Source organism: Sturnira hondurensis, unplaced genomic scaffold (genome assembly GCF_014824575.4).
Source record: "Sturnira hondurensis isolate 20B ecotype Veracruz unplaced genomic scaffold, ASM1482457v3 Scaffold0011472, whole genome shotgun sequence".
Taxonomy (NCBI): domain Eukaryota; kingdom Metazoa; phylum Chordata; class Mammalia; order Chiroptera; family Phyllostomidae; genus Sturnira; species Sturnira hondurensis.
The window spans coordinates 565,981-591,224 of NW_028084103.1; the positions used below are offsets into that span (position 1 = coordinate 565,981).

The window sequence follows — 25,244 nt, forward strand, 5'->3', positions numbered from 1 at the left end:
AAGTTGCCCCTCCTCTGAGGGATCTTACCTGTCAAGGACTTCTGACCATGCTTTGGTGGCAGGGAGGAAACCGAGGCAGCATTTGGTACCAGAGACAAGCCTTGTCTCCTGCGGCTCACATTCCAGAGGTCACTGGTTCATCCTTAGCCACAGGGGGAAGAGTTACAATTCCTAAACCCAGGCAGAGCAGTCCACAACATTCCTTCAATTGTTATCTATAGATAATATCTGTTTCTATTAACTATAGTCTTTGGGCATTGATTCATGAGTTATGCATGCATGATGTATACCCCTGCACATACTGATCCTAATAATAGTTGTTTCAGAGAAGGGCTCAGGGCATTCTCCACTAGAGGGAATCTCAACCCCCTTTCCCAACAGAACAACAGATTGTGTCTGGGATGACTTATTCTCATCCTCAGTAGCCAGGAGAGCTCCACAGGATGGAGTTCCCCACAATTGCCTAAAACTAAAATTTTCCAACATTTGAGTCCTCATCACTGGCTGCAAAAGCCAGTGGGGATTGAGTCAGTGGAAGAAACTTGTGGAGTCCCAAGCAGTTTCCCTTAAAGAACCCACACACGGACTTACTCAGACTAATTTCCTTTCAGCTTCAGCACCAGGGTAGCAGCTTGAAAGGCACCAGTGGCATAAAGGGATGAAGTTAAGTGTCTGGCATCAAAGCAGTAGCTGGGGGACAGCTTTCTTTCAGACAGAAAGGTGGACAGTTGTTATTGTCCCTTTTGAGAGCCCTCTCTCCACAGAGCCACAGAGCCAGCACACCAGCGCTATATCTGAGACTCCATCAACTCGGCTAACACTGTTTGGCTCCACCCTGGAGATCCCCTGAGACTCTGTACCACTCAACTCTGGCCATCCTAAATGTTAACCATTACTTTTTCATGAGAATGGTTGGTCTTGGCTTATGCTTCACAACTTCCTAAGTCCTATCAAACAAACAACAGCCAGCTTCAGTGCACCCTCAGACCCCCTGTACCTCTTGTTAAGTGTCTCCCGGCCCACCACTAGCAGCAGCCAGCCCAGATTCACAGTTTAGCTTCACCTGGAAATCTCCAAGGCCAGCACAAGGAGCAGCCATCTCAGATTGATTTATAGCTCAGGGAGGGTGGCCCCAGGCAGAACACAGGTGGGGCCTGACCTTGGCCTGCAGCACCTGGGAAATCTCAGAGCCTGAGCACCAAGTGGACAGCTACAGACCACATTGGAGCACCACTACCCTGCCCCTGCACAGCTGATCCTCCACAGAGGGCAGAAGTTGGTGGTCAGTGTTAACAGCCAGTCCTTGCAGCTGACTGGCCTGGGTAAATCCCTCCCATTAATCTGCCAACAGCAATCAAAGCTCAACTACAATAGGAGGGTATACTCAGCCCACACAAAGGGCCCATCTCAAGTACCCAGCTTGGGTGATAGGGGAGACTGTGCCATTGGACCATACAGGACATCTACTACATTAGGCCATGCTACCAAGATAGGGAGTCATAACAGCCCAACCTAGTATATAAAAACAAACACAGGGAAACTGCCAAAATGAAGAGATAAAGAAATGTGCCCCAAATGAAAGAGCAGATCAAAACTGCAGAAAATGAACTAAATGAAATGGAGAAAAGCAGTATATCGGATGCAGAGTTCAAAACACTGTTTATAAGGATGCTCAAGGAACTTAGTGAGGACCTCAACAGCATTAAAAAGTCCAGTCAGAAACTAAGGATACACTAATTGAAATAAAGAACAATTTACATACAACTAAGGCTACACTAATTGAAATAAAGAACAAAAAACAGTAGAGTAGATGAAGCTAAGAATTGAATCAATGATTTGGAACATAAGGAAGAAAAAACCAGTCAGGACAAAAAGAAGAAAAAAGAATACGAAAAAATGAGGATAGTGTAAGCAGCCTCTGTGACAACTTCCAGCATTCCAACATTCACATCAATTTGGTGCCAGAAGGACAAGAGAAAGAGCAAGAAATTGGAAATCTGTTTGAAAAAAATAGTGAAAGAAAACTTCCCTAATTTGGTGAAAGAAATAGACATGCAAATTCAGGATGCACAGAATCCCAAACAAGATGGATGCAATGAGGCCCACTCCAAGACACATCATCATTAAAATGCCAAAGGTTAACAATAAACAGGAAACCTTAAAAACAGCAAGAGAAAAGCAGTTAGTTTCCTACAGAGGAGTTCCTTTAAGTCTATCAGCTGATTTCTCAAAAGAAACTTTGTAGGCCATAGGGATTGGCAAGAAATATTCATAATCATGAAAAGCATGGACTTACAGCCAAGACTGCTCTAGCCAGCAAAGCTATCACTTACAGTCAAAGGACAGATAAAGAGCTTCCCAGACAAGAAAAAACTAAAGGAGTTCATCATCACAAAACCATTATTATATAAGATGTTAAAGGGACTTATTTAAGAAAAAGAAGATAAAACCTATGAACAATAAATGGCAAACAATGCATATCTATCAACAATTGAATCTAAAAAATAAGCTAAGCAAAAAGAAGAACGGAGACAGAATCGTGGATACAGAGATTGTTTTGATGGTTGCCAGATGGGAGGAGGATGTGGGGGAGTGAGTGAAGAGGTGAGGGGATTAATAAGTACAAATAGGTAGCTACAGAATAGCCATAGGGATGTAAAGTACAGTATAGGAAATGCAGTATCCAAAGAGTTCATATGCATGACTCACGGACATGGACAATAGTGTGGAGATTGAGGGAGTGGGAGGTGCTGGGTGGAGGGGGCAATGGGTAAAAATGGGGACAACTCTAATAGCATAATCAATAAAATATAATTTTAGAAAAAATTAAAAAGCCACTTAGATCCAGAGAATCTATTACTTATAGAGAAAGCAAAAATAAGAACCTCAATGGTATTAGGTCCTTGTGTCTCTTGTCCATCAAGATGACACTGAAACAAAAGGAGCATTATGACATGCAACATGAATAGGTGGATACTCTGTGGCTTAGTAGACAATTCCACATTGTAGCCAAGCAGTTTATGGCCTTTGGGGCTGGGAGGCAGGCAGAATGTCCCATGCCTTATCAGAATAAAGAAGGCGGATGAGAAACTGCCTTTTGACAGCCTCCCTGAGATAAGGGGGTGAGTGAGAATGGTTTCTAGAACAGCTCTTCATAAGACTATCTTCCTGTGTTTTAGTAGGATTACAGAGTGTTCCATCAAGGCCCAGGGCAACCTGCACTTGAACCATGCCTACATGGCCTATGTGGATATTGTGAGGTTGCCAGGCTGCAGGAACAGGGTAGTCCCTCTGCAGAAACCCTCTGTATATTTTACACTTACCACACATCTCAATTCTGGCTAACCATATGTAAAGTGTACAAAAGTCACATGTGGCTAGTGGATACCATATTGTACAGTGCAGGTCTATAACATGCAAAAGTCAGAATCACTGGGCTATAAAAAACTTTATGAGGTATCGTGTGTGTGTGTGTGTGTGTGTGTGTGTGTGTGTGTTGGGTGGGGTGGAAAGTCAGGGTGGCAATCGCCTTGGTGAACTGGAGGGTGAAGCAGTGGTGAAGCAGTTACCCAGGGTTACAATGATGTGAGGTAGTAGAGGGAATGGAAGGGCACTGCAGAGACATTAATTTGACCTTGCCCCTTCCTGTTGTCTTCCCTTCCCCCTTGACACTCATTATACCTCTAGTGTTCTTGGGCTGAAGTATTGGAAAGGGGCTGGATAGGGCTCTTCTACCTCTCTGACCCCTTGATGCCACTTATGCATATTCGCCACCTTCACTGCCCTGTCTCTCCAGCCATGTTCCCAGGGTACTTTATTTTATCTATTTTTGTTCCAGTTAGTCCCCTGCCTTCCTTCATCTGTAAAGACCTGTCTTCTTTTCAAACTCTCCCTCTTCTCCCACATTCTAACACTGCCTCTGACACTCAATACCTTTCCCCCATTTTCTTTGTTCTCATCTTTTATTCTGGGTTTTTGGGGAAAATTTGTTTTTATATCTTCATTTTCAAGCTGTCCACTAACTTCTTTCCTAAACTTTCCTAAACTTGTTTTCTGTTAACACATCTACCTCCCTTAGTCCCACTTCTTCGCTACATTAATTAGCCTCCAGCATTCCTTCTGTCTTCATCCCTCCTCTGTAGGCCCTTCTGATACACACTGACCTCTGCTTCTCCGCCCTTGGCTTACTAACCTCAACTTGGAATGGGAGCACCTGAAGTGGTAGAGAAAACTTGCAAGTGCATTTCCTACAGCAACACCAACTTCATTAATTGGGACCAGACCTAGATCTAGCTGGGCTGCTTCCAGAAAACCCTGAGTTCCTTCTTGGTAACAAGCGTTATCACCCTTGATTTCCAGATGAGGAAATAGAGAGTCGAAGAGGTGTAGGAACTTGCACAAGGTGAGTAGCAGAGATGGGATTCCAACCTTGCATTTGTTCCACTACAACATAATTTTATGCAAATATTGGAACTGCCATTTTCACCACATCTCTCTACCTGTTTTTGAAATTCCAATGCTGTAGGATTAATATGGGATGATTTGCTCTTCAGGAGTCCCAGTACTGGCAGCATTTCATGCCATTTCCTGATCCTAGTTTACTGCTTGTCTCTTCAGTTTCCTTTTGAATATGGGTATATTCACTGTGTGAATAGTTTAATAAAGTGACAGCAATCCATTTAAAATGAGGAATTTATTTATTGCTTAAAGAATACAGAGTAGAAAACCATAACAATACAGCTGAAGAAACAAACCTGCCCACGTTTTTTAAGGGAGTCTTCACAGGCATCTGTTTTTTCCTAACCCTTCCTGATGGGGGTTAGGATGAAGAGACTCAGAATAAGGAGAACAGCTTGGAATTTCATCTCTTCTGTAACTATTCTCTTAGCTGGCAATAAAAATGGGAGACAGTCCTAAAAACACAAAAGCAGAACAAAGATAGTGGCAAGAAATCATCCCTGACTCTCTGGTAAGTGGCCTGAGATGACCTCTGAAAATGGCTTGCTATTCATTTGACTCAGAAAACCTTGCAAAACCATGCAAATAGAAAGCTTCAGATCTTCGTGTTCACTTTAAGAACACTCATGAAACCACCCAGACCACCAAACAAAGGTATACATATTTGAAAAACCAACAAGTATCTTAAAGATGTCACTTTACAGAAGCAATGTGTGCCACTGTGTTGTTATAATGGTGGAGCTGGTAGATGTGCCCAGGTCAAACAGTAGGGCTAGACACAGGGTTCATGGCCCAAAAAGAGTGCTGATTTTTTGCTCCATGTTTCAAAATGCAGAGAGTAATGCTGAACTTAAGGGTTTAGATGTACATTCTCTGGTTATTGAGTACATCCAGGTGAACAAATCTCCCCAGATGCAGTGCAGAACTTACAGAGCTCATGGATGAACTAACCCATTCATGAGCTCTCCCTGCCACACTGAGATGATCCTACTGAAAAGAGCAGATTCTTCCTAAACCAGAAGAGGAAGTTACACAGAAGGAAAAAATATTCCAGAAGAAATAAAATCTTATGGCCTGAGAGTAAATTCAGCATAAAATAAATGCTAATAAAAGTTAAAAAATCACCTTTGAGCAAGAAAGCAGCCTCTGTCACCTAAACAGAGATAAGACACACTTGCTATTAGCTGCCACAAAGTAGGCACTTAGATTCACTGTGGCCGGTCCTAGCCCTTGGTAGAAATGACTTTATTTGTTCTATGTTTTAGAAAATATACAAAGCAAACAGAAAGAAAAGCTGAAACATATGCAAATCAGCTACATGCCCTGCAGGCTATACTATCTATCTTTGGCAAGCATGGCTGAATCATCTGATGGCACCTAGAACAGAGCAATACAAGTAACTGTCAAATTCATAAAACGAAGCAAAGGCCCATAGTTGAGTTGAGTCATTAGGTCTACTACTTTTTAAATATTCTGTCCCTTTCTACACTACTATAAACTTCAAATATTATTAGCAAGAATAAAGGCCCAGGGAAACAAATACAAATGATTTAACATAAGGCAGTGAAACAAACAACTATCCAGTTTCACTCAGTCTTCGATCTGGTTGGGGACTCCAATGTTTGTATGCCAAGATGAAGGCTCTCCTTAGTTCTCCAGAAAGTATTTCAATTTTTCCTGGAGGGAAATGATCTGTAAGGACAGGCAGAAAAACATGAGAAATTCATCTGAAATCTTAAGTTCTACTACTTGACTTAGAATTTACTTATATGAAAAAAAAAAAAGAACAACTGTAATCTGACCTTTATATGGTTATCTTAATCTTGTGATGTTCCAAAGAACAATGCCATAGTCAAAAATGTATAAACAGCCCTGGCCAGGTGTCTCAGTTGGTTGGCGCATTGTCCCACACACCAAAAAGTTGCAGGTCCAATGCCTAGTTAGGGCGCATACCTAGTTGCTCTGGGGATCAAAGTTGCAGGTTTGATCCCCAGTCAGGGTGCATATAGAAGGCAACTGATCGATGTTACTCTCTCACACCAATGTGTCTCTCCTCTCCTCTCCTCCCCTCTCCTCCCCTCCCCTCCCCTCCCCTCTCCTCTCCTCACCTCTCCTTTCCTCTCCTCTCCTCTCTCTCTCAAATCAGCAAACATATCCTTAGGTGAGGATTTTTTTAAAAGGCTGCATACACAATGCTGCAACCATGATATTGTCTTTATTATAGCAGACTTATAAAAGGAAACTTTAAAACTGAATAGGCTGAAAAATTAAATGTGCTTGCTGTTAAGAATTTTTACTTCTGGAAGGAGTGTAGAGAGGTCACAGCTCAGTGTAGGGACAAAGGAGATGGAATCCCTGTAGTCATTATTCTAAGGGTCAGGAGATAAGGTGGTTAGGAGAGCCTCTTGTCTCACTGAACACACTGAATCTTATACCAGGTCTTTGCTGCTGCTTCTTGTCACATTAAGAGACACTTGGAAACTGGTCAGAGTCCTGACCAATCAGGAGCATGATGATGTTCTACTTATCCTGATGCATTCTAAGACAGAAGCCCTGAACCTTTTGTGGTATAGGATTTAATTTTTTTTTTTTTTACTTAAAATGGCAAAGTGGCCAATAACACTGAGTTATATTGTCTTTGGAGCAAAGATGATTTCTAAATATTATTCAATTTAGGTCGTTTCATACTAATAAGCATTTTCATTCTGTGAAATAAAAAGAATAGAGCATTACAAAAATGATCCTGTGCCGCACACCACCTACCAAAACTGCTATAATTGCCACCTGCAGTAAAAGGCTTTTTCTCACTCTAATGCTGAATGTGATTACAACCACTGACTTCTCCAATTTTCCCTTTTTGGGCTCTTTCTCTTCCCACCACCCTCTAAAGAGAGCTTTTCCCCCTAGGTTCAGACTTCTTATTGAATAGCCAACCTGGGTAACTCATCTATCCCCACAGATTCAGTGGTCATTTCTATGCATGAGCCACTCTCCAATCTCCCATTTTAGACTGCTTCCAACTCAACTAATCATATTCTTCATTCCCCACCCCCAATAATTCTCTTCCTGTTGTCTCCATTTCCATTAAGTGGCACACCATATTCTATTTACCCAGATTTGGACTCCTCTTTGTTCCTCTTTATAATTCCTTCTATCACTTACACCTTCCTCCAATCTTCCTCACTCTAATTTCTCCTATATACTGCTGGCAGAGAAATCTTCCTGAATTGCTCCCCAGTTAAAACAGAACAAAACAAGACAAAATTCTGATGGCTTATTATGACCTTCATCAAAAATCTAAACTCTTTAGCCTAACGTCAATGCCTTCTTTCTTCATTTCCTTAGTAAAACCCTACCCACTTTTTAAGGCCTCAAACGCCATCTCTCCATAAAGTCTTCCTTAATCTCCATGGACAAAAATAAATTCTCCTTTGTTTAAATTGCCATCCCCCTCATGGATTTCTCCTCCACTGGAGGCAGAGAGTGTGTTGTAAGTATTTTGTAGCTCCCTGCATAACCTAGCTCAAAGTAGGCACCCAATAAATCTACATTGAATAAATGAGCTAACATAAAGGGCTCTGAGTGAATAAAGTTTACAGCTATCTTTCCTTGTTGAAAATATCAATAGCACTCCCCAACACTAACTACTTACATTGATGAAAGCTTAGTGGATGCTAAAGCAATCTTGGCATTAACCATTTATATGGTTGTTTATAAGGACTAGTTAGATTAGTGATTTGCTGAAGGAAGGGGAAGATACAGAACATAAGAATTCCCCTGGCCTTGTTGGATGGGGATGTGAAACAGCATTGTCTCTACCTTAAGAGCCCTATGCTAAATCCATCCTCATAATATGACCTCCAGTCTCCTTAAAATTGTTACCCTGAGACTTCCAGCCAAAACGAAGTCATAGGTAGATACACTTTGCCTCCTTGCACAAACAAAAGAAGGATAATGACAAATTTAAAAACAAAAATATAACCAGAAATGCCAGAAAATGGAACTGTATGAAAGTCCAATAACCAAGGAGTTAAAGAAGAAACATTCATTCAGACCAATAGGAGGGGCAGAGACAGGCAGCCAGGGTGGAGAGGACACACCACAGAGCAGGAGCTGGAGGACTGTGTGGTCCCACATTTGTATGTGGATAAACCAGGAGGAACAACTGGGGAGCCAAACAGACTGTATGGCCCAGGGTTCCAGCATGGAAAAAGAAAGCCTCAGAACCTCTGGCTGTAAAAACCTGTGGGAGTTTCAGCAATGGGAGAAACTCTTGAGACTCACAGGATACTTCATTGGACAGACACACCAGGTCCTAGAACATACACAAACCCACCCACCCAGGAATCACCACTAGAAGGGCTCAATTTGCTTGTGGATAGTGGGGGAAGTGATTGAAAGCCAGCCAAAGCCAAGCAAGTGGCATTTTTCTCTTTCAGATCCCTCCCTCACATACAGCACCACAATGCATTGATGTGGGTTGTCCCACCCTGGTGAATACCTGAGGCTCCACCCCTTACTACATAACAGGCACTGAGATAAAAAATATAGTCCAAATGAAAGAACAGATCAAAGCTCCAGGAAAAAAATAGAACTACACAATGAAGAGATAGCCAACCTATCAGATGCACAGTTCATAACTCTGGTAATTTGGATGCTCACAGAATTGGTTGAGTATGGTCACAAAATAGAGGAAAAAGTGAAAGTTATGAAAAGTTAAATAAACAAAAATATACAGGGAACCAGCAGTGAAGGGAAGGAAACCAAGACTCAAATCAAAGATTTGGACCAGAAGGAAGAAATAAACATTCAACCAGAACAGAATGAAAAAATAAGAATTCAAAAAAAAATGAGGAGAGGCTTAGGAACCTCTGTGACAACTTTAAATTTTCCAACATCTGAATCATGGGAGTGCCAGAAGGACAAGAGGAAGAGCAAGAAATTTAGAACGTATTTGAAAATATAATGGAAAAGAACTTTCCCAATCTGGAAAAAGAATAGACTTCCAGAAAGTCCAGGAAGCTCAGAGAGCCCCCAAAAAGTTGGGCCCAAGGAAGCACACACAAAGGGACATCATAATTACATTAGCCAAGATTGAAGATGAGAGAATCTTCAAAGCAGCAACAGGAAAGGATACAGTTATCTACAAAAGAGTTCCTATAATACTATCAGCTGATTTCTCAAAAGAAACCTTGCAGGAAAGAAGCGGCTGGAAAGAAGCATTCAAAGTCATGAAAGTTAAGGACCTTCATCCAAGATTACTCTATCCAGCAAAGCTATCATTTAGAATGGAAGGACAGATAAAGTGCTTCCAAGATAAAGTCAAGTTAAAGATGTTCTTCACCATCAAACCTGTGTTATACAAAATGTTAAAGGGATTTATCTAAGAAAAAGATGAGCAGTAAAATGACAACAAATTCATAACTATCCACAACTGAACTTATAAAAAACAAAAACAAAAATGAACTAAGAAAACAAGTAGAACAGGAACAGAACCGCAGAAATGGAGATACCATGGAGGATTATTGGTGGGGAGGTGAGAATGGGGGAAAAGGTACAGGGAATAAGAAGCATAAATGGTAGATACACAATAGACAGGGGAGGTTAAGAGTAGTATAGGAAATGGTTAAGCCAAATTACTTATATGTATGACCCATGGACATGAACTAAGGGGGAAGAATGCTGGTGGGAGCAGGGATGCAGGTGGAGGGGAATAAAGGGGAGGAAAAAATGCAACAACTGTAACAGCATAATCAATGAAATATATTTTTACAAAATTGTTAACTTCAATATTATAGGGCTAGAATTGGCATGCATTTTTATATAGCTATTTGTCCCTCACTTACCACACACTGCCCTCCTTTTTCTCTCTGATCACTTTCTTGTGATGTTAAATAATACAGTCACATGAGTTAGATATCTGGCACACATCATTAACATTTCCTTTTCCTTCAACACCCAGTAATTGACCCAGGTCCCATCAGTTCTACCTTTAAAATGCATTCACTCATATATGAATGTTCGTAAAAGTGATATTCATGATAACCAAAATGTGGAAACAACTCAAAGTCCATTGATGGATAAATGGATAAACAAAATGGTATCCCCATACAATGAAATATTATTCAGTCATAAAATGAAATAAAGTACTGATACATGCCATAACATGGATTAACCTTGAAAACATTACATTAAGTGAAAGAAGTAAGACACAAAAGACTATGTATGTTTCCTCTTGTATGAAGCAGCCAAAAATAGGCGAAGTAGACTAGTAGAAAGTAGATTACCGGTTGCCTAAAGGTGGAAGGTAGGAGTGATTCAGAAGGAATGGGAACTGAATAGTAGTGAGTACAAGTGTTTTGGGGGGATAAAAAAAATATTCTAAAACTGATTGTGGTAATGGTTGCACAATTCTGTGAATGTATTAAAAGCTGTTGAATTGTATAATTTAAATGGGTGAATTGTAAGGTACGTGAATTATATCTCAATAAAGCTGTTATAGAACATTTATATTTCAGTTAAAATTATGTATGTTCTTTCCATCTCCATTGCCACCATCTTAGTCCAAATTACCACCATCTCTTACTAAACTGCCACATACCCTCTTAACAGCCTTCCTCTTCCAGTCCTGCCTTCCTACAATACATTCTCCATAAAAGAATCAAAGTGATCTTTTATTTATTTTTAAAAGATTTTATTTCTTTATTTTTAGAGAGAGGGGAAGGGAAGGAGAAAGAGAGAGAGAGAAACATCAATGTATGGTTGCCTCTCACATGCCCCCTACTGGGGACCTGGCCTGCAACCCAGGCATGTGCCCTAGACTGGGAATCGAACCAGCAACCCTTTGGTTTTCAGGTCTGCACTAAATCCACTGAGCTACACCAACCAGGGCCAGAGTGATCTTTTAAAAGTTTAAATTAAATGTTAGTTTCCTGCTTAAAACTCTTCAAGGAGGACTTCCACCAAGATGGGGGCATAGGTGGAAGCACTGTGCCTTCTCCCACAACCAAGTTTGAATACAACAAAGTTTTGGAGAACAAGGACGCAGCCAAAGAACAGAAAATTGAATTATACGGAAGTCCGACAACAACGAACCGTTCAACTGGGATGGTAAGAGGGGCGGAGCCAGTAGCAGAGCAGGGTCCGGCAGGAAAGATCCCCCGACCCAGGCACGCAGGCAGCCCAGAACCAGTCGGGGTGCGGGGCAGACTGACCGCGGTCAAACATTTGAGCACAGTGAGACAGACCACGCAGGCCCCAGCGGGCAAAACCAGTGGCGGAGGGCTGATGGCGGTGGCACATTCCCATGCCGTGGGACGAAACTCGTGGGCCCCGGTGATGGTGGCAGCTGCAGCCACAGCGACGGGAGGCTGCTGACAGGACAGTCATTGCTCCTCTTTGACCCCACCCCCACGTACAGCGTCACAACCCAGCGACTGAGTTGCCCTGCTCTGGTGAACACGTAGGGCTCTGATACTGATACGTAACAGGCACGAATAGTCCAAAAGATGGCTCAAGAAGAACTCAAAGCCCCAGAGTCCATAACTCTAAGCGACCGAGAAATTGCCAGCCTCTCAGATGCACAATTCAAAACACTGGTCATCAGGATGCTCACAGAACTGGTTGATTATAGTCATAAATTAGAGGAACATATGAAGGCTAAACTAATTGAAATGAAGGGAAATGTACAGGAAACCAATAGTGATGGAAAGGAAACTGGGACTCAAATCAATGGAATGGACCAGAAGGAAGAACGAAACATCCAACCAGAAAAGAATGAAGAAATGAGAATTCAAAAAAGTGAGGAGAGGCTTAGGAACCTCCAGGACATCTTTAAACGTTCCAACATCCGAATTATAGGGCTACCAGAGGGGGCAAAGAAACAGCCATGAGTGGAAAATGTATTTGAACAAATAATAAAGGAGAACTTCCCCAACCTGGCAAAGGAAATAGACTTCCAGGAAATCCAGGAAGCTCAGAGAGTCCCAAAGAAGTTGGACCCAAGGAGGAACACACCAAGGCACATCACAATTACATTAGCCAAGATTAAAATGAAGGAGAGAATCCTAGAAGCAGCAAGGGATAAGGGGACAGTCACCTACAAAGGAGTACCCATCAGACTGTCAGTGGATTTCTCAAAAGAGACCTTGCAGGCAAGAAGGGGCTGGAAAGAAGTATTCCAAGTCATGAAATCCAAAGACCTACAGCCAAGACTGCTTTATCCAGCAAAGCTTTCATTTAGAATGGAAGGGCAGATAAAGTGCTTCTCAGATAAGGTCAAGTTCAAGGAGTTCATCATCACCAAGCCCTTATTATATGAAATGCTAAAGGGACTTATATAAGAAAAAGAAGATGAAAAATATGAACAGTGAAAGGACATCAAACTCACATTTATTAACAACCACACCTAAAACAAAAGCAAACCAAGAGGACAGCTAGATCAGGAGTGGAACCATAGAAATGAAGAACACATGGAAGGTTAGCAACAGGGGAGTGGGAGGAGGAGAAGGGGGGAGAAGGTACAGAAAATAGCATAGACAGTAGGTAGAAAATAGATAGGGGGAGGGCAAGAACAGTAGGGGAAATATAGAATCTAAAGAATTTGAGACACGTGGTTATAAACTAAGGGTGGGAGAATGGTGGCGGAGGGGGTGTGCAGGGTGGAGGGGAATGAAGGGAGGGAATAGAACAACTGTAATGGTATAATCAATAAAATATATGTATTTTAAAAATTAAAAAAAAAAACTCTTCAAGGACTTCCAATTGCACTTAAGACTAAAACCCATTCTCTATAACATGGCCTGCAACAGACCATACAATATGGCCTCTGCCTACTTCTCCAACCTTTTGTTTTTACTCTTTTCCTTACTTTAAATACTCCAGAGGTGTTCAGGGGGCCAAGTTCTTTCCCAATGTGGAATCTGAAATATGCCCCCCACACACAACTGTTTCCCATCCCTTCTTTGCCTGTACTTATCTTCCATGTCTCAGCCTAAATATGACTTCCTCAGAAAGGCTGCTCATGACCCCCCCCAACACACACACACACACACACACACACACACACACACACACACACACAGTTTAAGTCAGGACTCTCCTTATTCAAATAACACCAGTGATTTTTTCTCTTTCATACCACTTGTTCATGATTTTTACCTTTAAATTTGTATAATTTGTTTACTGTCGAATCTTCCTTGCTAGACTCGCAGCTTCATTAGGACAAGAATTGTATCTGTCTTATTCAAAGTGAAGGGATTAAGAAGTACAAATTGGTAGTTACAAAATAGTGAAGATGTAAACTACAGCAAAGGTAATATAGTCAAAATGTTCCAATAACTATATGCGGTGTCAGATGGGTAGTAGATTTATCTGGGGGAACCCTTTGTGAAGTATATCATTGTCTAACTACTATGATGTACACGTGCAACTAATACAAAATAATATTGAGTGTAAACTGTAATTGAAAAATAAAAATTAAAAAAACACTGTGTGTACATCGAGGGCTTTTCACTTACTATATGTTCAGTATCTGTTAAATGAGCAAATTTTTCATAAAGGTCTCATTCCAACCTGCTACCCTCATTTAGAAGATTTGACCACTAATATTCCTATAAAGAACAACTAGCAATGATATTAAGGGTGGGAATTCTTTGTATCAAATGTTTTCTGCTTGATTTGAAAACACATTTCTTACCTGCTCATTTTTTTGTTGTTCCTGTAACTTAAGCTTCTCCAACATAGAGTGTAAATGATTCTGGAAAAAAAATGTATAAATGATACATGCCGAGTCTCAAAAAAAGGACCAAGAGAGACAAAGAATGTGGCAAATAATTTGATAAGTAAGAAAACTATCATTCATAACAGAAGAGCAACTCTTTTTTTAAAGGATTTAGAATATAAAAACTGCATCCTCTAGCTACAAGACCATCAATTTGATTTTATATAGCCTACACAACATTTTATCTTGTCCTAAAATAAATGGTTGGAACGCTTCAGTGTTACATTGTTCTAGTTTAGCACAAATCCTTTGACTGTGGTGAACTATTTTAAAAGGTGGCTTGGAACTTGCTGTTCACTCCTTCATTTTCCTGCACTTGGGCAGAATATTTCTTCTTAACTGGTATTGCATGCCATGGCAATCATAATATACCATATATCTGTATCTTTGAAAGTGTGTCCGCATCCATTATTTCACTTAGTTTTTCTAAAGGATAACACTTTAAGTAAGTACAGTTCCATGTCATTTTCCTCTCTTTTGATGACTACAGCTCTACAAAAAATGAAACCTGGCAAGGAATTCTCCACATGCTTCTGAATTTTCCTCACTATGGAAAGGAAAACAAACATGGTATAAACACACATTTTCCTTTTGGTAAAATTTGTATTAATAAAAATAAATGTAGATATTCTTGTTGAAGGATGCATCATAAAATTTAAAAACAAATTTAGTTAATTCTCTTTCATTGCATACACTTTGGTACAAACAGGGTTCAGTCTATGTCCTACCATTGTCTGTGGTGCTTGGCATGTTACTTAACATCTTTGAATTTCAATTACTTATCTATAAAATGGGAATAGTGACAGTACCTAGATTTCAGAGATGTGAGGATGGAATGAGATGATTCGTGTAAAATGCTAAGCTTTTTATGTGTCTTTCACATAGGAAATGCTCAATATTGGCAATTATTATCTCAAGTCTCCTAGCCCCTTCCTCAAAAATGCTTATATGAGATGATCAAAATTACTCAGATAAAAGTAAATGGGGCTATCTATAATTAGGGATTTTTGAAGAGTTTGTTTAGCTTCATCAGTGAACAAGAATGCTGCTCAGAGGCGATATGAGTGGAAACACAAGATGGGATTTTTAAAGTAAGATACCAAGATCTTATACCAACCAACAAGCATTTACCTTGAGTGTCAGGTTTTCCACTTTCTTGATGAGATCTTCCTGTCTTTGTGCTCTACACTGAATCTCTTGGAGCTTTTTCTCCATGTAATGAATGTGCTTCTGAATTTCCATGACTAACAGAGATAGACAAAAATTTTGTTTCTAAGCACAGCTTAAACTAGTGGACTGAAATCCAAATTCACTAAAAGCCCACTACATATCTGAGCAATAACTTTTCAAACTTAGACTTGCATCTAATGTGTGTTTGGAGTCAATCTTTAGCATTACCATTCACTCTCTCCCACCCCATTGTTTCTTCTTCTAACTTACCTATTGAACTGGCTCCTTCCTTTGCCTCACACTGGCCAAATTCAATTAACTTGGCCTGTAACTCCCTTTGCAGATTCTCTTCATAATACTGTTCATCTTCTTCATTCTCATCATCATAGTAAAATTCCTCCTCCTCATCATCAGTCTCGTCCTTGTCCTTATTATCATCATTGCTACTGCTAGAATCACTGAGCACCTCCCGAAGCATATGATATTCTATTGGTTTTAAGGAGGAAGAAGGTGAAACTACCTGAAGCTTTTCAAATGACTCCCACTCCAGCTTCAACTATAGTCCTTCCCCTCAAATTTACTGGGCAACCAATGAATTTTATAAGTAATTTTTCATGTTGGAAGACTATTCCCTTCAAAATCAAGGACAGGGAATACAAAACACTGTAACATTCATTCATGTATCCAATGATCAAGACAATTAGATAATCTAACTATGTTGGGCTCATGGGAATTTCAAACATGAGGAACTGATGGGAGATTACAACCCCAATCTAAAACCTGCAAAGTACTGAGGGACCAATAAGAGGAAAGAAGGGTAAAGCCATCCTTTTCCTGTAATTACCCTGTAAGAATTTGGAGAATGGTCTTACACAGGGTCAACACCTACCCTCTCTGAAGCTCCTGATGTACCTTTTTAAATGTACCTGATGAGCTATGATCCTGTTTATGGCCACTTGGTCCTGGGGTTATCTCAAAGCTTGGAATGGAGCCTTTACTTTCTAGTTCCTTGGTTTCACCTTCATCAGTGACTTCCCATTCTGAAAGAAGGAGCAGTCAAGGAAAAAGGCACAAAGAAAGGAGAAGACAGTGTTGAAAGGGAAGAGGCTCTGCTGAAAGTGCTATTTATATTAATCCAACTTCAGGACTCTATCTAGATTCCTAGTATGGAGAAGTGCCTTATATTGAATTAAACAAGTAAATAAATATTTATTACATGAATTCACTGTTCCTAGGTAGAAAATAAACATTTCCAAAAATGATATGTTCTATACATCAAAATCAGCACATGAATACCAGAAGTAAGGGCTTGTCAGCAAGTGCATATGGGATGGAATAAACTGGAATACACACAGAACATATTTAGTATAAAAGGATACGGACACTGACAGCTTCAGCATCAGAACACAGCAGTCTTTTCACTTCCTTTTCCACAACAGGAGACCCAGTGTACTGAACCAGAGTAAGGGCAGGAGGAATACCAGTAATGTCATTTAACATTCTGTGTTTCCCATGAATACCCTTTTTCTACACACAAATAAATTTAAATAATTAACCCTCTCTAAGATATTCATCCAAATTTGTACTTTAAGTAATACTATTTATGAAGGAATCTTGCCCAGGAACTAGAGTTTTGTATGGTAAGCTTATTTTTTCCCAAATTACTTGAGACATTTAATCTTTTCAGTCTGCAACTCTATGTAAAAGACTTCTATCAGGGGTGCAGCCCTTAAGCCTCAGTTATTATTTTCCCTGACCCACACTGGCAAATAACTATAATTCCTTGTGTGTTATTTAGAATTAATTTGATTTAAAGATCCAAATTCTCAGATTCAACTTCCTCACATCTTTATTATTAGAGATTTTCCTATTTTAAAAAAGGATCCTAGCTATGTGTTCTCCCTTATATCCAGCTTTAGACAATTATCTCCACAGCAACTGATTCATCGTGCCACAAATACAAATTAAAACTTTGAGAAGAAATAAGCAATTGCAAACAACCGCTAGTAAAAGTGAATCCTGGCTTCTAAGAAATGTTTTTTTAAAATAAATATCAGACAAAAAAAGCAAATTAGAATACTCAGGGTCACTGAATAAATGTCAAATTGTATCATTTCCTCTAGGAGTTATCAGACATTAAACAATTCATTTTTCGGTGAATCAAATTCAGTGTATGTGTATGAGAGTGGGGGTTAGAGATGAGAAGAAAGGCTTGAAAGTAACCTCTATGATTTTTTTTATTTGTTTGAAATTAATGAGCTATGAAATAAAACATACTAGGAGAAACAATAAAGTTATGTTATGACTGCTCTACCTCAGTAAAGCTGACCTCTTCAACTCGTTTGAAATCATTCCGCTATAAAGTAAAACACAATAAACAATGAAGTTATAGTAAAATTGTCATACTTCACTAAAGCTTAAAGAGTCCTAAAACTATTTTTAACTTATGTGTACACATAGCAGGCATTCAATGAATGCTTTTGACGTATAGTATAAAAGCCAAGGCAACCATGTTCATGGATTGAAAGATTAGTAAAGATGTCAATTCTCTCCAAATTAATCTATAAGTTTGATACAATTCCTACCAAAATTCCAACAAGGCTTTTCTATAGACATAGACAAACTTATTCTCAAATTTATATGGCAAGGTAGAGGCTCTAGAAAGGTTAAAGCAATATTTACAAAGAAAAATAAAGTGATAATAGACTTTTTAAAGTTTAATCTTTATTGTATTTTTCCATTACCATTTAATCCCCTTATAACACCTCCCCCCAGCAGTCACCACACTGTTGTCCATTTCCATGAGTCCTTTTTCCTTTTTGTTCAATCCCTCCACCCCCTAGTCACCCCCACTAGCTGTCATCTGCTCTCCATCTATGAGTTGGTAACAGTCTTCTTGATTTTGTGACATATAGCTACATTGTGGTATCAGTGGAGAGATCAACACATAAATTAATGAAACAGAACAGGGAACCCAGAAAGAGACTCACACAAATATATCCAACCAATTTTTGACAAAGGTACAAAAGAAGTGCTTTGCAGGAAGGACAGCTTTTTAAACAAATGGTGCTGGAGCAACTCGACATGTAAAGCAAAAAAAAAAAAAAAGAATCTCAAACTAAACATTGCACATTTTACAAAAATTAACTAAAAAATGAATGTGCACTTAATTGTAAAATTCACAAGTTTTAGAAAAAAGATATAAGAGAAAATCTCCAGGATCTAGGCTGGGCAAAGAATTATTTGACTTGACACAAAAAGAAAAATCCTTAACAACAACAAAAAAATCAATAAATTGGATTTTATCAAACAGAAAACTTGTTCTTTGAAAGGCCCTGTGAAGAAGACAAAAAAACCAGCCATAGACTGGAAGAAAATATTTGCAAACCAGGTATCTGACAAAAAAATATTTAGAACATAAAAATAACTCTCAAAACTCAACAATTTAAAAGAATCTATTTAGAAAATGTGGCAAAAGGCATAATAGACACGTCACCAAAGTGGATATATAGGTAGCAAATATGCTCAAAAACATATGAGGATATGTTCAACATCATTAGCCATCAGGGAAATGCAGATTAATACCACAGTGAGATCACTACACATCTATAATAATGGCTAAAATAAAAAATAGTGACAATACCTAACACTGGTAAAGATAGAGAAGTTAGATCACACATACATTGTTGGTGCGAATGTAATAAGGTTCAGCCACCCTGGAAAACAGTCCAGCAATTTCATATAAAATTAAATATGCAACTACCATATCAATCAGCAATCGCACTTTTGGTCATGTATCCTTAAAAAATGAACACTTATGTTCACACCAAAACCTGCTCACAGTTTTATTTATAATAGTCAAAAACTGGAAAGAACCCAGATGTCTTTCAATGGGTGAACAGTTAAATGAGCTGTGGTACATTCATACCATGGAATTAGTAATAAAAAGGAATGAACTAGTCATACATGCAACTTGCACAGTTATTAAGGATAGGTTCCCATTTACATGGCATTCTCAAAATGACAAAATTATAGAGATAGAGAATGTGTTAGTGATTGTCAGAGGTTAGAGACTGACTGGGGGTGTAGAGTAGGTGTGTGTGGCTATAAAGGGCTAGATGAGGGATGCTTTTGGTGACAGAACTGTTTAGTATCTGGACTATGTAGGTAGATACCTGAACATACACATAGGATAAAACTGCATAAAACTAAACATATTCACAAGTAATACAAGTAAACTAAACATACTCAAACGAGCACAAGTAAAACTGAAGAGATCTGAATGAGGTAGGTGAATTTTAATAATGTTAATTTCCTTTTTGTAATATTGCACTATAATTTTGCAAAAAGTTATATTGGGAAAACTAGGTAAATGATACATGGTATATCACTTCTATTTCTTACAACTGATGTGACTACAATTATTTCAAAATAAAAAAAATAATTAAAAAATAAAGCCAAACCACAGTATTCGTATAGCTTGCCCAGGGTTCTAAAAGTCCGAGGTAAGGTTAGGAATGTAACCATAATTCTCAATTCTCAGGTTCTGGATGGATTCACTTTAAAACTAAATATTGCAATCAAAAACTAAAAACATTAGTAGAAGTTTCAGATTCAAGACATAAACAGAAGTAGTCTATAACCTCAAGGATCAGGATGGCTTTTGTTTACTATATATTCCCAATTGCTAACACACTGTGTCTAACATTTAGCTCACACTCAATAAATGTTTACTGAACATACAAATGAATGAAGAGATTAATCCCCAACTGATTGTCTCTTTTTTCTCTACTCACAATACTTTCCCAATGCACCCAGTAGACACACAAATAGCATGCAACTAACCTTTTTTGTTGTTTTGCGGAACCTTTTCTTTCTGACATTCTTAAGTGGTGGAGTAACTAAAATAAATGTAACATGGTGAAACATATATAATACTGATGGCAGTCACATATCTATCTGAATTTGATAAGGAGAAAGTTGATGTTATACATTACTGGCTCAGAACATGACTCATTCCTTTAAGAACATCTAGATGCCTAATGAACCAAACACATAAATGTGGTAAATTGGTCTCTGGCTCACAAGTATAAGGATTCAGCAGATAAATGTAGTCATCCAGAATGAGAGAAAGGGCTGGTGACTTACTGCCATGCTTCCAGGCATATTTCTTCTGTCTCGCCTTTTCATTTTTCTCGGTACCTTTAAGATCAGTAGAGGTAACTGGTTCTTCGGGAGAAGAGTGGGGATCACCATCATCAGTGCACACAAGCATCTACATTTAATAAAGACAAAGAAGTTGACTATGGCCACAAATCTTGAGTTAGTAAAGAATCATGATCATTCTTACCACCAGATGCCCTGATGATAGAAGCAATAACAATGTTATTTGGCATTTCCAGAAAACCAAGTATTACACACATTCATGTTCATTTTCTCTGTGTCTTGGCAGCACTGTATATGGACTCTGATTAGGTTTTTTTTTTTTAGCTTAAGTGTTTACCACTGCAGAAAGAAATATGTTAAAAACAGATATATCCTAGCATTTTGCCTTAGAAAAGAAACATAAAATCAAGAGTAGAGATAATGAATAAGAACCAGTGTAAATCTCCACAGTTAAAAGCACCCAGCAGAAAGGTCAAAAGAAAATCCGAGATGGTCTTTTTTTTCAAATAATGAGTCACTATAAATGGCAAACAGGAGGCTCTAAACGCTGTATGGATAAAATAAAATAGTGAAAAGTTCTGGATCAAACACCAAACCAGAACATGTCATTGTATTCTTGTGCAATTGAGCTAAAAATTGGAAATGACAAGCAGTTATTCACCAAGTGGAAAGGAGCACCGAAAGAAAGAGAAAAGCAGGGAGAAGGGAATTTCTGGAAGGATGTGAGAGCTAGGAGATGAAGAAAACTGTCCATACCTGGGAAATATCTGCCGTTTTATAAAAGATTTTGTTGTCAAGAGTCTTCAGGCTTCCGACAGTGCAAGGCAAGTCAACCATCTTAGCAGTTAGTGAGACATCTTTCACCTCAACAGTTGCATGACATCCATCAGCTGGAGACATAGGAAAGATTAAAGCTGACATTGTCCCAATGTAGTCTTAAACCTCCTAGGGTTTGAACAATGAAGACTCATGGAGGATAGACTAGTCTTTCAGTGAAATCTACTGTTTCTCACAATCCTAGAATTGTCCATGCAATAGTAACTCTCCAGAGAAAAGAAGGCAGAGTATACGGAGTGCTTGTTTTCTCTCAGTTTACATCATTTGATCAAAAGTAGTGAATTTTCTTCATAATGATTGTGAACTAAATGTAGATAAAGTGGTAAATGTTTCATTCTCATCCTGAAAGGCAAATTCCATTTATTCAAACCCATTCTTTTTGACAGTATAAGAAGCCACATCATTAAGCATGAATGTTTTCAAAGAGTCGGGTGAGGGAAGGGTTGATCCTAGAAATGGTACCAATAAGTCTCAAGTTGTAACCTCTAGTTAGCTTCAAAGAGATAAAATTCTACACAATTGCCACATACTGGAAGAAATATGTATATTAGATATGTGTGTGTGTGTGTGTGTGTGTGTGTATACACACACACATACATCACATACTGACAACTGATTCCTGTCCAGATGTCTCAAACATGGATATCTTTTAAGGATTCAAGTGTAATTAATCTTCTAACAGTAAGTGAAAAAAAAAAGATGCAGAACCATGTATGACATAATCCTTTTTGTATAAATTAACTTTAAAAACATAGATTATTTAAATGTTGATATGCATAAAAGTTTTGTCTGTAATGAATCACAAGTTTTGTCTGTAATAACTAATATTAGTTATCTTTGGTATTGATTTTGGTGCACTGTGATGGAGAGTTTCACTCCTCCTTTTGAGCTTTTCTGTCTTATTTAAATTTTCTAGCCCCAAACTGGTATTGCCCTTTTTTAAAAAATGTCAATAGGGTTTCTAGAGTATTAGGCTGATGTATCATTTTTTATTTACCTCTTTATTTATTCTTTAAATATTATTTATTTATTTATTTATTTTTAGACAGAAGAGAATGGAGGGAGAAAGAGAGGGAGAGAAACTTCAATGTGTGGCTACCTCTTGTGTGCCCCCCATCAGGAACCTGACCTGAAAGCCAGGCATGTGCCCTAGACTGAGAATCAAACTGGTGACCTCTTCATTTGCAGGCCATCACTCCACCACTGAGCCACACCAGCTAGGGCTATTTCCTTCTTTATGTACTTCTCTGTATTTATTTTATTTTTAGCAAATGTTTTATGGAATAAATACAGGCATTATCATGTAAAACTATCTGAACAAAAGGACATTCTGTAATAAAAAACCTTCTGCAGCTTTCAATGTGCAGTGGTTGATTCAGCTAGAATTGAAATTAAAGTGACAACCACAGTTTAAATGCACATATACACAAATTTGCAGTTGGCATAGGTTTTACTTCTCTATTTTAGAAAATATAATAAACATTATTGAAAAGAGAGAAAGGTATGTTACCTTTGTAAACAAAGAATGCCACTTTCATTTGTCATTGTCAGAAATCACAAAGCTTTATGTGTAGGAGATAATCAGCAATACGCAAAGCCCACTGTTGATCCCCAAGTTCTTCTTTATACACACTGATAATTAACTCAAGTTGCATAGAATCTACTTCTTTTCCTCTTAAAAGAAGAGATAAGAGTGACTTAAGCCTCTCTTAGAGTCCATCAAGACAGACCACATTCTAGTCTTTGTCACATTCTTAGTGTGGAGTAGAGCACCTGGCACAGAGAAATCCCTTAATAAATTACTGCTCAGTGTATGGTGAATGAATATTAAGTACTTACAAGATAAGTCAATTTTTAGTTTATCCTTCATGGCGACACTTCCAGAGTGCATCATTTCCCTGACAGTAGCAGCATGTTCCTAAAAAGGAAGTAAACTGACAAATCAGAAAATGAATTGACTACTTGGCAAATAAAAGAACAGGTATGTCACAGTCCTCCTGAAATTAAACATCAAACCTCCCAAGCATTAGGAACAATGCCATGTACCATGAGATTCCAGGCATTGTGCAAGTCAAGTTAGGATGAGGCTGACTCTAATCTCATTGACTTTTAGTAGTTACTGTTAATGCCTTCTCCCAGCTCTGTATTCCTGCCTCTCACTGCTGCCCTTCAGTTGTAGTTACTAAGGAAAGGCTTAGCTGCAGTTTACTGAGTACATTAATTAACCATATTTGGGGAAATAGTTTTCTGAAACCCATCCTTAATATAGGTTTTTTAGACTAAATACTACTTGAATACAGTTCTCAATGTCGGGGGGTGGGGCGGGGAAGAACCTAACACAATGTGGAGAGGAGCCTCAACAGCCTTGCATGGTGATGAATTTGCACATAGTGCTGGTCCCTCTCACTGGTCCTTCTGAGGTGACAAAGGATTTTAGATTTTAGAAAAGTCTTAAATTGGATGTCCAAAGAACAGCCTGTTAGTATCTGTGATAAGTTGCCAAATCTATGGTTACAGCTGTTTGCCAGGAAATCAACCCACATGATAGGTAGCATATATAGGACAAAAGAAATTCTTCTAAAAGAGTACACACTAGGATAGGGCTGCTTAATAGAACATAATTCCTGGGAAACAAATGTTCTCAGTTTTTATAGCCTACCTTAAATAGAACTGCTACAGATTCCAAACAGAGCTAATATTTATGCACTGAAGATACTTTCTCTGAGATACAAAAGTTTCTTACCTGAGGCAGACGCAATATAAACTGGTCCTCAATTTCGTAAGGAGGTTCATGCTGGCTTTTATTCATCTCTTGTTTTTGAGTTCATGAAAATAAAAACAAAACCAACAAAAAGTCACCAAAAACTCCTCTTCCTCCCCCTGTTGTATACTTCTGGTAGTACTGGTTAAACTATGCAAGATTTTTGTCCACAGTCTTCACTGGAATGGTGTATGTGTGCAGTTCTGAAATACCTTATTTGAAATAACTTTATTATTTCTAAAGGTGACTTTATCTCTCCCACAATATGTGAAGATTTTCAAAAATTAATGCAAATAGAAAGATAACAAAGTCAAAGCTGGTATAAAGCACAATTTAGTGTTTTTAATGATATTCTTAAGACTCCTAAGTAAAGCACTACAATTTCAGCAACATCGAGGGGGAAACTGAAATAAACTACATGCCTCCGCATAGATAACACCAACAAAAATCCAATATCAAACCCAAAACAACTGGCAGAAATGTTTTATGATGATTAAAAGAAAACAAGAACTAAATTTTCAATATTTCATTCATTTTTGGATTGGTAGGAATTAAATATGATCATGGGAGAGCAGGTAGTATTTTATGACTCTAGAGCCAGCATAAATAGTTCATAGCTACTTTCAGAAAAGTCCAGTTCTTATAATTAAACTATGTATAGGAATACACCTAACTTCATGGAATAGACACATTCCTGAAGGGTGATATGAAAGAAGGTAAACTCCAATTTATTGATTCCTAACATTTACTGTGTGCATTCTATGTATAAGAACTATATTGGTCATGTTAGGTCTATTATTTCTTACAAGCTACACAATCACCACTTACTTTAAGTACTCCTAAAAACTTTTAAAGAAATCCTAAAATGGATCCCTTTATATATTAAAAAAGACATCTTCTGTAAATTAAATAATCCTCTCCGAGTTAATCTTTATGTTTCATCTTATTTTCCATCTATTTGGGATATATTTGAAGTGATTTATATTTTGGGTTTTTGAGCCTACACTTCTGAGGAACTTTTTCTCAAAAGTGGAAAGAAAGCAACACATGAAACTTGACAAACTTTTCTTA

General features: G+C 38.4%; 1 protein-coding gene across 1 annotated transcript; it reads right to left on the minus strand.

The window, feature by feature from the left end:
* Nucleotides 1-6,105: 6,105 nt before the first annotated feature.
* Nucleotides 6,106-24,221, minus strand: TAF7L (TATA-box binding protein associated factor 7 like). Its single transcript, XM_037060175.1, has 12 exons — nucleotides 24,156-24,221; nucleotides 23,252-23,330; nucleotides 21,332-21,465; nucleotides 20,558-20,684; nucleotides 20,255-20,310; nucleotides 17,724-17,765; nucleotides 16,789-16,936; nucleotides 16,336-16,449; nucleotides 15,680-15,895; nucleotides 15,371-15,483; nucleotides 14,156-14,215; nucleotides 6,106-6,150 (listed from the first exon to the last, which is right to left on the minus strand). The coding sequence occupies exons 1-12, from the start codon at nucleotides 24,219-24,221 to the stop codon at nucleotides 6,106-6,108; spliced, it is 1,200 nt and encodes a 399-aa protein (XP_036916070.1).
* Between the last annotated feature and the right edge of the window lie 1,023 nt (nucleotides 24,222-25,244).